The sequence below is a fragment of the Telopea speciosissima genome, chromosome 3 (assembly GCF_018873765.1).
Source record: "Telopea speciosissima isolate NSW1024214 ecotype Mountain lineage chromosome 3, Tspe_v1, whole genome shotgun sequence".
In the NCBI taxonomy this organism is placed as follows: Eukaryota; Viridiplantae; Streptophyta; class Magnoliopsida; order Proteales; family Proteaceae; genus Telopea; species Telopea speciosissima.
Genome location: NC_057918.1, coordinates 15,332,657 through 15,346,587, shown reverse-complemented (window position 1 = coordinate 15,346,587; position 13,931 = coordinate 15,332,657). Strand labels below are relative to the sequence as shown.

At 39.3% G+C, this 13,931-nt stretch overlaps 1 protein-coding gene across 2 annotated transcripts in view; it reads right to left on the bottom strand.

Moving 5' to 3' along the window:
* LOC122654497 (beta-adaptin-like protein A) overlaps nucleotides 1-13,931 on the bottom strand; it is a 24,555-nt gene extending 10,624 nt beyond the window's left edge. For both annotated transcript variants that reach the window (XM_043848614.1, XM_043848613.1), the window contains exons 1-10: nucleotides 13,767-13,931; nucleotides 13,170-13,686; nucleotides 10,395-10,519; nucleotides 9,480-9,678; nucleotides 5,898-6,126; nucleotides 5,479-5,645; nucleotides 5,090-5,299; nucleotides 4,737-4,847; nucleotides 4,462-4,638; nucleotides 1,800-2,261 (exon numbers count right to left, since the gene is read on the bottom strand). In XM_043848614.1, the coding sequence (XP_043704549.1) occupies nucleotides 1,800-2,261; nucleotides 4,462-4,638; nucleotides 4,737-4,847; nucleotides 5,090-5,299; nucleotides 5,479-5,645; nucleotides 5,898-6,126; nucleotides 9,480-9,678; nucleotides 10,395-10,519; nucleotides 13,170-13,686; nucleotides 13,767-13,819 (2,250 nt within the window). In that variant the 5' untranslated portion in view covers nucleotides 13,820-13,931. The remainder of the gene's footprint in view (nucleotides 1-1,799; nucleotides 2,262-4,461; nucleotides 4,639-4,736; nucleotides 4,848-5,089; nucleotides 5,300-5,478; nucleotides 5,646-5,897; nucleotides 6,127-9,479; nucleotides 9,679-10,394; nucleotides 10,520-13,169; nucleotides 13,687-13,766) is intronic.

Here is a 13,931-nt window from a genome sequence, read left to right as displayed (position 1 = left end):
GTCTTGGGAAGTTAGATAAGATCAATTCTGTAGTTTCTTTCTTCTACTTTTCATCTTCTGTTGCTTCTACTTTCCTATATATTCCTCCCCTTAAACCAAAGTCTTAAGACACGGCACTGAAGCATTCCTCATCCTGTAAAGGTCTTCTCTCTTCCATGTCATCATGCAATTATATTCCTTCTCTGTTGATTTAACTTTTGAGAATTAGGGTTTCCTGCACTTTTCAAAATTTATTTATGTTTTCATATCATATGAAATAAGTTTTTGCTCTTGAATTCCCATAGCTTTTAAGAGTTATTTACAATTTCTTATAATTAATTAAATTCTTACAAAATTTTAATTCCACATCATCAAAATTTCTTCACACTTGAGATGATTTCTCACAAATCTTGCAAGTTTGTAACTAAATGATGTCTCTGGCAAGTTCTCCGTCGAAACCAAGGTGGAAAATCCTCAAAAATCAGGCTCACAAGCACCTATCCCTCACTTCTCTGTCGAGTTCACCGAGACACTCGAGTTTTGGAGAGATCTCGACTGTCTCGGTCGAGATATGTTACATATAAAGTTAAGTTTTGGTCCAAATCTCGGTCAAACCAAAATCTCGAACCGAGATCTCGACTCGACCGAGATTTCGACCGAGTTCGGGTAATATCTATTTTGCCTCATGTCTCGTCTCGCCTCTTGCAAAAAATGAGATATTACTGAGATCTCGGCGAGATCTTGAACTATGCAGGGAAGAACACATTTGGAAGGAGAGCACCAGATTTGAACTGGAAGAGGATGAGGAGGGGGAAGGGATCAATCGATCAGTCAAGAGAAACCAGTAGCCATGATTAAAAAACATAATTCTCTTCATTCCAATCTATTTCCTGCTGGGATTACATGGTAGCATATAAATAAGAATAAAAAGACTCCTAATTAGATTATAAACTGAAACAGAAAAGAACTTCACCATGTTATCCAACTCCAACAAGATAAAATTAAAGTATAATTATATAAATACCCCTAAGCAACCATGTGCATAATAACATCATCAGAATTCAGGAGTATTAGTGGCTACAGACACAAGAGCTGATCAAAATGCAGTTCATAGTTGTCAGCCTAACAACTAGGCATCCAGGCATCTTGGTTGCCTTGGTCATCCTGTTAGTATCAGGCCCCCTCAAATGCCTCAGGTCGCCTAGACACTGGTTGCCTTGGTCATCCTGTTAGTATTAGTGGCTACAGACACAAGAGCTGATCAAAATGCAGTTCATAGTTGTCAGCCTAACAACTAGGCATCCAGGCATCTTGGTTGCCTTGGTCATCCTGTTAGTATCGAATTGCGTCCAGGCCCCCTCAAATGCCTCAGGTCGCCTAGACACTGGGACAACTATGATGCAGTTATATGTTAGAATTGTATATGACTTGGTATTGAACTCTTTCTGGCATCTTTTTGGGGCTGTTTCAACCTTGTATAGCAAGGGCATGCCCATGTATCACCCCTCTAATTAAATCTAAGCATAAAAATAAATTAGATTCAAAGTATCTTCATCTACTAGACTCACACAACAAACAGAATAATAGGATCAGTTAGCCAGAAACAGTGTCCTAATTCATTTGTTATTGCTTCTTATAAAGTAAAACCAACCCACCATCAATTGGATTATTAAGTTACATAGATTGAGAAAGATCTGGTAGAACCATAATTATTAGTAGTAGGAATACACAACAAGCATCAAGATATAAAAAACAGTCATGACAATTTAATGACAGAAAAACAAAATAAAAATAACAAAAAAATAAAACTCAAGGCAAACCTGTGATATAGATACTGAAAGTTGACCCCATTTTCGCTGGAAAGTGCTTGGATCTAAGACAGCTCTAGGATTAAGCTTCAAAGGAGGGGGTGAAGGTGCAGGTGCCGGTGCTGGTGCCACTGGAGGACCTAAACCAAGTAGATCATCAATAGCCAAGCTAGCCTGTGAAGTATTTGCTGGTAAAGTTTGGTTTTGAAAAGTAGGTTCTGATTGCATCTGCGAAGCAGCCACAGAAATAGATGAACCATCATATATAGGAGCACTGTATGCAGAGCCATTGTTACTAGGACCTCTACTTTCTTCCTTCTCTGAAGTGCTTAGCAGTAGATCATTGTCACTTGCTTCAACTCTCTGGGCCGGACTTACAGTATCAGCTGATTCTACTCCGACAGACAAACTTCCAAGATCTTCTGAAAACTCAAATGGCCCCCGATGTTCTTTATCAGTGAACATATAAGAAGGCTGCAACATTTTAAACCCTCAATTAGGGCACACAGTGATTCTACCTCCAAATCCTTAAAATATTTAATGACAAAAGAGATGAGAGTATGTATAACCAGTCTAAGAAGTCACCAAGAATATGGTTAACACATGGTATTCAATGACAAAGCAGTATGTGAGTGTATTCTCCCTTAATTGGGAAAAATGACAACAAAGTGAACATTGCATCAATGGAATCAGCTCTGCTCCGGTGAATATCCTCGGCATTCTAGGACACTGAATGCTAAAGTATGTATGTCAATCAACTCAATAAGGAAAATCCTGGCAATATGTACCAGTACTCCCTAATGATGTACATTGAAAAAGCTGCTATAACTGATCCTACATGCAATAAATGCAGATTATTCTTAAACAGATTTACACGAGAAGTAAATGGAGATTTTACTCTCCCCCCTCTCTCCCTTTTTGAAAAGCTGAAATGTGGTAATTTTTTTAAAGAATGGTGGTGAGTCATGTCACCAAAAAGAAAATGTCTTGTTCAGAAAAGAGAAAAGAAAATAAAATACACTCCCACAAATTTTGTGATGAAAAAGAAAATAATTTTTTAGCACAAAGGGAATACCCAGTGCACGAGGCTCCTGCCACTGTGGGGTCTGGGGAGGGTCATAATGTAGGCAGCCTTACCCCTGCTTTCTCAGAGAGACAGTTTCCAGACTTGAATCTGTGACCACTTGGTCACAATGGAGCAACCTTATCCCTGCTAAAATGATTTTTTAGCACATGACTTACAAATGATGAGTCTACCTTCCCACAACAGGCAGAATATCAAACAAAACAACTTCATAATATAAAATTCACCAAGACTGGTGGTAACATAAGCCTGTGACAAAAAGGACCAAACCACTTCTTTTCTTGCAGGAACAATGACCAAAGATGTGATGCACTCCTAGAGATCTGGAGAAAGCGGCAATCAATAGGCCGACAAGCTTCCCTACCCAAAAGGAAGAACTTGATATTTTCTCTTTTTCCACAGGGACCAGGAAATTGCATCTAGCCATAAGAAGATTCTGGTCTAGTTGCTCAGCTTATTGGGGGGGGGGGGGGTTGTAAGTTGGTTGATTGGGATGATGTGCCAGCCTAGGAAATTTAGGTGGCTGTTTGATTATACAGAACCAGGAGTGACTTGATTTTTGAGTATTATCCCCCACTTATATTTTGATGTGCTGTTTAAAAGGACCACTGGCCACCATAATCCCCTTCCATAAAATGGTGCCATGGAGCTTCTGACCCCTCCATAGCCTATTGATTTCAGAACTGAATCTCCAAAGCTATTCTAACAAAATTTTGTTGGATGAGAGGAAGTAATGCATCTATATCATAAAACTCCCTTTTTCCTTAGCCACGTCAACAATGTGAAGTTTATGATCACACTTCCAATCCCAAACAAAATTCCTTTGATTCCATCTTTTCTGCCACTGATACTAGAACCATGATAAAAAAAACAGGAGAAGAATCAGGATGCTTTCCAATGCAACCTTGATTAGTGTCAATTTACCTACTTTGGGTAAGTATTGACCCTTCCAAGCAGCCAGTTTCTTCTCCACTCTTTCAATCAGTGGACCACACATTTTCCTCCTTATACATTGCCCACTCATAATCCCAAATAAACTGAGGTCTACTCTGCATTGAAGGTCTTCTCCACTCTTTCATTCAGTTGGGATAAGGCTAAGTTGTTGTTGTTGTATGATGATGGGAATGGAAACCAGAAGCACAACCGGGTCTTCGTGGTCCAATATATTACTTACATCAGTAATACCGGTGAACCAGATGGCTGCAGCAATGGAATCTGGGACGGAGGACTCATAGTATTTCTCTAGATCTGGCAAAAGCGAATGACCCCCTAACATAATTCGAATGGGGGCTGACCGCTGAGCCCACTCTAGTCTAACCTCACAGGGCGTCCCTTGTGGTTGCAAGCTGGAGCTGCCGAAGCTTATGTCTAGAGCAATAGGAGGGGATCTTAACTCTTAAAAAAATCAACTGGAGATGCATAATTTCTGAATTTCTCCATTTCAATGGTACCCAATGATAAAGCAGAACTAATGGTGAAAGAGTGACAACCAAACCATAAACGTAGGTAAGGATCATCAAAGATCAAAATAAGAGTGGGCTGTTAGTAAGTAAAATCACTCAACTAGAGTAATAAGAAAAGCCAAGGCACCTTCTGGTATATGACAGACAGGCTGTTGAATTCATCAAATATGCGATCTTTGATTTCACTACTTAGAGTATCAGCAAAAACTGAAACAGCTTGCTTGGGAGGGTTCACCACACGTTCTGCCACGGATACATTGTATTGCAAAAGCCTATAATAGAATAAGGCTCGATCATGAACATCCTGCAATCAAAGAACACTCATTAGAATATTCAAGCCAAAACTACCCTAATTTTATGGATTTTTCAGCTTATGGAAACAATGTATGAATAAAATCACACCTGGTGAGAATCAGCAAGACCTGCAGCCAATGCAGCCCCCAAAGCTTTTTGAGTCTCAGGTGGCCTCTTAAAGAAACACTTCACTATAGCAGTGAGAAGATGTAAGCGAACCTGGCACCAAGATCATTGACCAATCAAGCAATAGATGAAGCAAAAAATGTGATGTAGACATTGAAGAGAACCAAATTCCAATACGACAACTAAGGTGGATTTCTGCTTATGAAATTGATCTGCAACAAAATGCGTCTACCAAACTTGTATGAGGAAACAAATAAAAAAACACTACATGTAGCAGAAAGAGTCAAAGTGCATGCTCTAGAATGAAGGTTTACTGCATCAGACAATTCAATTACCTCCGCAGAATGCTCATCATCCCAATTGTCAATGAGACTTTCCAAAATATAAGGAGCATCAATCATGTCCTGAGAATACTCCCCCAACATCCATATAAGAGCTGCCTTGGCCTTGGGCTCTTGCACATTTTTGCTGCTAATATTCCCAACAACAGCAATACAATCATGACTCCATTGAGGATATTTTCTTAGAAGATCCTTCACAAGTACCTGCAAACAAAAATCCCACAGACAAGTAAACAAAAACTCATATCAACTTTACGAAGACAACTGAATCAAGTTTTGCCAAGTCCATGCACATTTATGACATTTTCACCCCTTTATTAGGTAGGCAATATGATCATGCTGAAAAGAGTATTTACTGAGAATGTGCAGAGCAAAATAATCACCAGTGTTTCTGCAGTTACATAGTCCTTTTCCATCTCCAGAAACTGAAGAAGCCTGTCAACAATTGCATTCACGTCATACTGCTGAAGTGCTATTTTCCCAACTGCTCGAATTGACTCCCTTGCAATGGGCACATCAACATTTGCAGCATATTCACATAATTCCGTCACTGAAATGGACTCAATAAGGTCATGCAGTAGTCATAGATGAAAATATATCAAGGAAGAATAACGCCTGTGACCAGAGGAGGAGTCACCGAAGAGAGAGAAAACTTCAAACAAAATGAAACTCGGAAAAAAATGGAGGCACCAAGGAGGAACTGAAAACTAATAAAGTTATATTTAAAAACCACCAACGTTGCCAGCATCAAATATTACAAATGAAGCTTCAAAACTCAGGTTTGAAATGAATATTTGCTAACCAATTTCATATGTGTTGCTCTCATTTGCCACTGCAGTCAACATTTCGAGCTTCAGTTTCTTTACATAAGATGGTTCATTGTACTGGCAATAGAAGTGTTTGTAGTCTGAAGAAAACAGCACTGGTGCACGCATCACCAACAGATGCAGGTGGCTTAATACAGCATAAGATTGTTCTTGACTTCCAGAGCTAACTAGGGTTAGCAGAGGAGCTTTGATGCGCTCATATACCTAAGAAAGAATTAACGAAATGCCAATGTCATGAATCAAAATACTTCTGGCATAGATTACCATAAGGATGAGATGCAACATCAAGTAGTGGAAACAGGAATCAAAATGAGGCAAGCAGTCAAGCATCTGATCAAGGGTAAAATGGAGAAATTTCTACATACCAGAACATTAATGATGGGAATCCTAAGCAAGTAAACGACATGAAAAACTAAAATTTTATTTTTTGGGGGAAGGGTTCAAGAATAAAATTGTTCAAATAGATATTGTAGACCAAGAAAGCAGTACCTCTGATATAAATAAACATTTATCAATACAGAATTACTGCAGGCAATGGTCTAAATAGACAGTCCAAGACATTGTGCATAAGTTGGTGAATTCCCCAAATCCTTCACTACAGCTTTTTTCCCCACCTGTGCAGTCAATTACTGTCCTGTTTACTGAATAGATTTCCTCTTAGGTAAAAGGACTGTTGTTCACCAAATATGACCACCAAAGAATTGAGGGGTACACTGATGTGGATTGGCAGGTTCTGTTGACGATAAAAGGTCCACATCAGGATACTACACCTTTGTAGGTGGGAACCTGGTTACCTGGAGAAGTAAAAAAACAATATGTGGTGGCTAGATCAAGTGCATAGGCAGAGTTTAGAGCCATGGCACATGGAGCATGTGAACTTCTATAGTTGAAAAGACTTGTTCAAGAATTAGGGTCTGAGACTAAGGGCTACATGCAGTTAAATTGTGACAACAAGGTTGCCATTAGCATAGCCCATAATCTTGTTCAACATAATGGTATAAAACATGTTGAAGTTGATCGGCACTTCATCAAGAAAAAAATTGACTCCAGTTACATTTGCAGTCCCTTTGTGAAGATAGGGAATCAACTTGCTGATGTGTTTACCAAAGGAATCAACTCACTGCAGTTCCATACCCTCTTGAGCAAGCTAGGCATGTATGACATTTATTCTCCAGCTTGAGGGGGAGTGTTAGAAGTATATACATATATGTATGTTAAGATAGTAGAATTTTCATACCTGCTTGAGCAAGCTGGACATGTATGATATTTATTCTCTAGCTTGAGGGGGAGTGTTAGAAGTACATATATATATGTATGTTATGTTACTTATTAGTAGAGGGGCATTCATATAATTTATCTTTTTATCTAATGTTAGTGAATAGAGGGGAGAGGTATCGAACTATCTCTCCCAACTCTTTTACTGCAACTTCTTCTTCTTCTTCTTCTTCTTCTCTATTATTGAACTGCTAATTGGTCTTTTTTCTTCTTTTTTTTTTTTTTTTTTTTTTTTTTTTTCCTTTTGGGGTTGTGCGGAATAGGAAAGATATTTCATATTTTAATACCTCTCCCCAAGTGAACGTGGGTTCAACCCCAAGACCTCACTACAACCAGCTGAGGCCCTTACTGGCTCCATGGCATAATTCCACTTACCCCCTCTCCCCCCCAAAAAAAAAAAAAAAACATGGGGTTAATCATTGCGGTTCAGCAGTTCAACAACCCAAGTAGGATGAATCATTGACTAGTGAATAGCTTTTAGGTTGGTCAACCCATTTTAAGGGCCAGATTGTGGTGCAACCCGTTCAACTGACCAGGCCAAGCAGGGCTTCAGACACCAAAATTAAGACTTTCCTATTCAAATTACCACCTAAAAGATAAAAAGAAATACATGGATTGACTCATACAGCATTAAAATTGCACGGCAGACCACGATGTTTATAGATGAAAATGCTTCAAAAGAATTACAGACACAGAAAAGATATATAAGACTAATGTCTTCCCTCAATCTGAACATAATCAATAGAAACACTTTCCACAACTGGTACCAGCAAGTGGTAGCACTATGTACTGAAGGTATGTCAATAGATTCCATGGCCTCGAATCAGTTTGCTACCATTTCACCTAAAAGCTCAAACTGTTAGGGAAGGGCAACGAAAATGCATACATCAACACTCCTCTGCACATGCAAGCCAAGATTCCATGGTCCTTGCACATGGAGCTCACATGGCATTTCCTTCGCGCGGCACCAAGGGAGAAGAAATGTCAAGAAAACTCTTGTGATGCACTTCCCAGGAGTCAAACACTTGACCTCCCTGCTCTAATACCATGTTTGCTACCGCTTCACCTAAAAGCTCGAACTGTTAGGGAAGGGCAGCGTCAGCATACATCAACAGAATCATGTGCCTCTTCAAAACTTGAAGTATCAGATAGAAAGAGTAACAAAGTCTACACAACTAATTTATCGCAAAGGAAAGAATGATACTGTTACCCTTCCTCCCTTACCCCTCTTACCCACCACCCATGCGGATAAGGTTATTTGGCTCCTCTCTCCCTCCGGTTTATTCTCCTCCTCTTCTGCCTGGAACCTTTCCAGGGTCCCTTGTCCCTCCGTCCCCTGGCACAACCTTGTTTGGTACAAAGGCCATATCCCTCGCCATAGCCTTACTGTTTGGAGAGCCCTCAGACTTTGTCTGCCCACCCAAGCCTTCCTTATTCACCGAACCATCCCTGTTGCCCCCGCTTGTATCCTTTGTTGGATTGGCGGTGAAGATATCCCTCATCTCTTCTTTCACTGTCCCTTCTCTTCCACCATCTGGAACAAAGCTTTAGCCTCTATCTGGCCATGCAGTAGAAGGACCAGGTGCTTTGATCGCGTATGGTTTTGGCTGCTCAATACTTTTCCAGGAAGCTCTATATGCGACACTATAGGGAAGCTAGTCTTCAGCGCCGTTATCCACCATATCTGGATGGAGAGGAACCTCAGGAGATGGACTTCCAAATCGAGATCTTTTGATGCGATTTGGAAAGCCATCTACTTTGATGTGTCCTCTAAGCTCAACTGCATCCGTCAGAGACCCTCCACGGACAACTCTAGGAATAGGCACATTTTGGATTTTTGGGGCCTTGATTCTGCCCTTTTGTGGTCAGTCACCTCTGCGTAGGCAGGCTGCCCGCTCCCCCCCACCCCCTTTTTGGTTGGCTGGTTGTCAGCCTAGTGGGCTTCTTTGTTCTTGCCCCTCTTCCCTCTTTGTATATTGTTTCTTTGTTCTCTCTTCCTTGCCCCCTCCTGGGGTTCGGTAATATATTTATTTTCCCAAAAAAAAAAAAAGAATGATACTGTTGATCAGAAATACAAAATCATTCTTAGCGGTAGCAAGGTCCAAATGACCACACAAAAGCACAACCACAGTTGTGAAAATGCATTGGACCAATGGACCCTCCGATCCACAGTTGTGAAAATGCATTGGACCAACGGACCCTCCGATTGAAATAGTGATAATATCTTTTCATTTGGTCAGTTACCTGAAATAACATTTAATAAGACAAATTTTGATACATACCTGCTGATGAACATCCGTCATAGACAAGGTCAGATGCAGAAAAACCTTGATTGTCGCCAAGACTACAGCACCATTTGCATGTTGAAGTCTATCTTCAAGTAGATTCATGATGTCAAATATCTCATTGCTATCCGAAGGAATGTACTTAACAACCAAGTCAAGTACAAGACACTGTGCCCATTCACTGAATTCTTTGATCCTGCAAAAGCAAGTAGAGAAGCTGATGTTATTATCTTTTTTCACAAAAAAAAAAAAGCATATCACTATTATTAGATAAGCTGATTGAATTAAATACGAATGCTTTATAGGAAATACACTAAAGAAACTAAAATCCAAGAGGTTATAAAATCCATTTGTCAAAAATTGCATAATTCAGCAGGTGTCTGGGTAAGGATGTCAATCCAGTCTGTCATATGATTCCGGAAATATAGAGGATAAGAAATAAAATTGTATGAATCTCTCCCAAATGCTGATAGTATCCTTCTTTTTGTGTATTTGTCTACTCTGCTGGCAGGAAGCCCTTCAATTCAGAGTTAATTCTGTTTTTATTTTCAGTTTCTATTATATGTTAGTTAGGGAAGAGTTCAAGATTTCAAGGTTGCTAAAATTGTAAATGAAGTTATATTAGGAGTTTAGTTTAAGGGAGTCTACGGAAGGGGTAGGGAAATCCATAGAATAGTTTTTGTTTGGTATAGAACTTTAGCTTATTGCTGGAGTTTTCCTTTTCAATTCAATTGGAGCTGTTTAGGGCCCTTAATCACTTGTTTGCTATTAGGAGGCTGATTACTGCTTCTACTACCTACCCTTTATGGTTTTCTTCATATTCAGTAGTTGACATGAGAACGGTAGAATAGTGATTTTTCATTTTTAGTAAAACATATTAATTGCAATCAGCATCCCTTATAAGTATCATACCGGTTCAGAAGGTAATAAATTACTGGCTTGCTAAGCAATGCTTCCCTCTCCCTAGATGCTTCCTCAGACGTAGCAGCCTCCAAGCTCCAGATCTCTTGCAAGGCAGATAAACAATTTGCAACTACCTGGAAAAACGTTGAAAATGGAAGGCCACTAAGGCACTAACTAGCATGAAAGTATGAAATTAAGAGTTAAGAGCAGAATCATTATGCTACTTATCAACCATAATATTACCAAAAAAAAAAAAACAGTTTTTCTGCAAGAATAATCATGTTGCAACAGCAAGCCACCTTGTAAGAATACAGAAAATAGCAAAAATATAAAATATAAACAGAAAAGAGTCCACTAGGTGATCTTGACACAAACATTCAAGTCCCAAAGGAATAATCTCAGAAGCATTTAGCTTTATCTTGAGAGATAACAAGAATACAGGAACCAAAATCAGCTAGAAGCGGTGAGAAATAATATATAGCACAAGAGGGGGGGTTCTGACATGACATCTTCAAGTATAATAAATAAGCAAAAAGGTTTAAAACAGAGAGTGCAGAATAAAAATGAACCTCTTTATTGACCTTCAGAAACTTTAAATAACTTCTTTTTTCTTTGCATCCATAACAACTTCTTTTGGTTTGTATGCATGATGTACATGTGTCATGAAGGGGCCTCATCCTTCCCATATTCAATCTTACAGTCTTGTTTGAACAATCTTCTTTGAGTATAACATGGATCCAAAGTAGGGGTCACGGTCTGAAGATTTTCAAGTATTTTCTGTTTAGACTCAAGATCTTCAAGTCATAAATGTAAGAGGGTCCAAAATTTCTTGAGACAACAATCTGAAGCGTCCAATTTTTCTATTCTCTTGATTTATCATTGGGGTCCTCCCCCCCCCAAATCTTTTTGACAAGAAACAAAAGAAGAAGGTTAGCCAATAGGTGGATAGAAAAATAAGAAATATACGAAGGGGCAGTGCCCAGGAACCTCAAAAGAGGAAACCATTGGTACCACGAAGTCACATACTCACAAATCATTCTTTTTTCACTCCAAAAATAGTCAGGACTCCATTTATCCTATAAGCCCAAGAAAACTGACTTGGTTGAACGTTGACTTCATGGATTCATGGCATATTTACCTGATTATTGCTTCGGTTGGTTCAGACTCAGGTTTGCATTTCATGGTTTAGGATCTGTAGCTGGACCCAGTTTATTGAGGGAAAATTTAGACAGTATTGCAGCTTGGTTTGCCGAATCCACATTTTCCACAGTTATTTTATGTCCGAAAAAACTTGATTTAAACCCATATTCTTCAGTATGAGAATCTTCATATTAGCATAAATACCACCAAGTTTTAACACAATTCAAGTTAGGTTTCCTTTTTTATTAATTTTTTTTAATCCATGTGCCTTCTTTCAGATAAGAATCTAATCTATTCCCAACTCAATAGGTTCTGTATTGGTTACTTTGTTCTTTTACTTTTATGTTCCACTCTTCTTAGAGGGAAAACATACGACTGTTTTATATTATTTCCTACTGTTCTTGCTTGTGCAATTCATTGTGTTCTTTTTATAACAAAGCTCCCATCTGGTTTGTTAAAACAGATATATGCAACTCATTACAGCCAACTAAGTCGTTAATTAGGTTGAAAGATACTAGCTCTCTGATTAGTTGGCAACAAGTTAGGGACTACGGTTCATAATCCTCAATACTATTTCCATAAATTCTGATAAAACTTATCCTGTCAATAATCCTATGTGCACATTTCAACTAGCATGCAAACCCAGGGGGGGGGGGGATTCCAATCAATGTATCTAGGTAGGCAGAAGCAACCACTGAAAGTGTATAGAGGAGGTCCGCATATAGTGCTTCAAGGTACAATGGCTTTGGTAGAATAGATGCATTGATTATGGCAGAAAATTTTCACATCAAGATTTAGTTCTTCAATTTAGCAATTCTCATTCTATGACTCCAGAATGCTAAGGTTTTCACCTAAAAGTCCGTTTTGAGTTTTTAAGTTCAACTTAATAACCTTTACAAGATATTTGCTCTAGTTTTACAATAATTTTTTTACATTCAACCACTTCCAATAATGTCATTATGTAATATTCATGGGGTCTACAACGTGGTCTCTCTTTCTTATGGTTTTGGATGATGCCAGCCATATCTATGTGTGCTCTGCCTTCTTTTGCTAGCTCATAGCAATGCAGAATTCTAATTGAAAGCTTAACAATCCCTTCTCAGCTGCATTGGCATATGTATTAGGCTTACAATTCTCACCATCCCCATTCACTTCAGCAGAAAATATATTCAGAAACATCCAGTAGTTAACAGACTTGTTTTGTATTTCTTTTTAACTTTAGTCTTTTCTTTATCATATAAGAGAAAGTAAAACATTCGGGTGTGGGATATTGAGGGAAGGAATCCAGCCGTATGATGGGTTGGTGATTTCCATGGACAGCAATGGCATGATTGAATAGCAAGTTGTTTCCACATTTCACTATTGTACTCCAATAGAACAATTTCTGAGTCTTTAGAATTCCATACAGCTTACTTTGGTTCCAATTTTATAATTTCAGTGAATTGCGTTTCTGTTTAAATAAATGGAGCCGAATGGACTGAGCAACCAGAATGCAGTTGGTTCTCTAATTCTCTTATCTCTATAGGCGTTCTTAAGGTACAGCAGCTATAATTAAGACTAACTAGGTAGCAGTAGAAGAGTAAGATCCAATCGAAACATATAAAACAGTGGATTAACCACCCAAAAATGGTAGGAAATCAATACCTGAGCATCAGGGTCTTTAAGTAGAAGAGCTTTAAGCGTCGAGGGGAAGTCAGCGTCGACGCAAGTTGCTGCTGATATATGATACAACTTCAAAACTCCAATAGCAGCCACCGTCCTCACATAACTATTGTTGTCCTTCAAACCCAATCCCAACGGGCCAACCAGGTACTCCACCAAATTTGCCAATCGCAGAGAACAGAGGCTCCTCAATGCAAGACCTCTAATCATCGGATCCTCGTCACGGCAATCCTTCTGAAGGAAATTGATAGTGAGTAGCGCCAGATCCGGATTCCCTTTAGCATAAATTCCAACATAGAGATAACACATCTTCTTCAGAACAATATCCGATGTGGCAGAGCACATCACCATCTCGCTAAAGAGAGAGGATACATCGATTCCAATCGTCATATACGAAATGACCTTCTTGAAGAGCTCTCTCTTCGCATCGTCTGTGCCTGGTGCACGACTGCCGGCATGCTGCCGGAGTTGCATTTTTAGATCGGAGACTTCTCCTTTGCTGGTAAGTTGCAGGACTCAGATTCCAGAACCAGACAGACAGAAAAAGACCGTGAAAAAAAAAATGGAAATTGAACTTACCCGGACGGCTGGGAAGGAGACGGAGATTTCTGGGGCAGTGCTGGAGGAGCCATTACCAATCAAACAAGAGCGCAAGAAGATTTCAGGTGAGACCGGATGGGAGGGTTCTATTTTTATAGTTCGATCGACATCCGTGAAAGATTAGATGGATCTACGAAGAAGAAG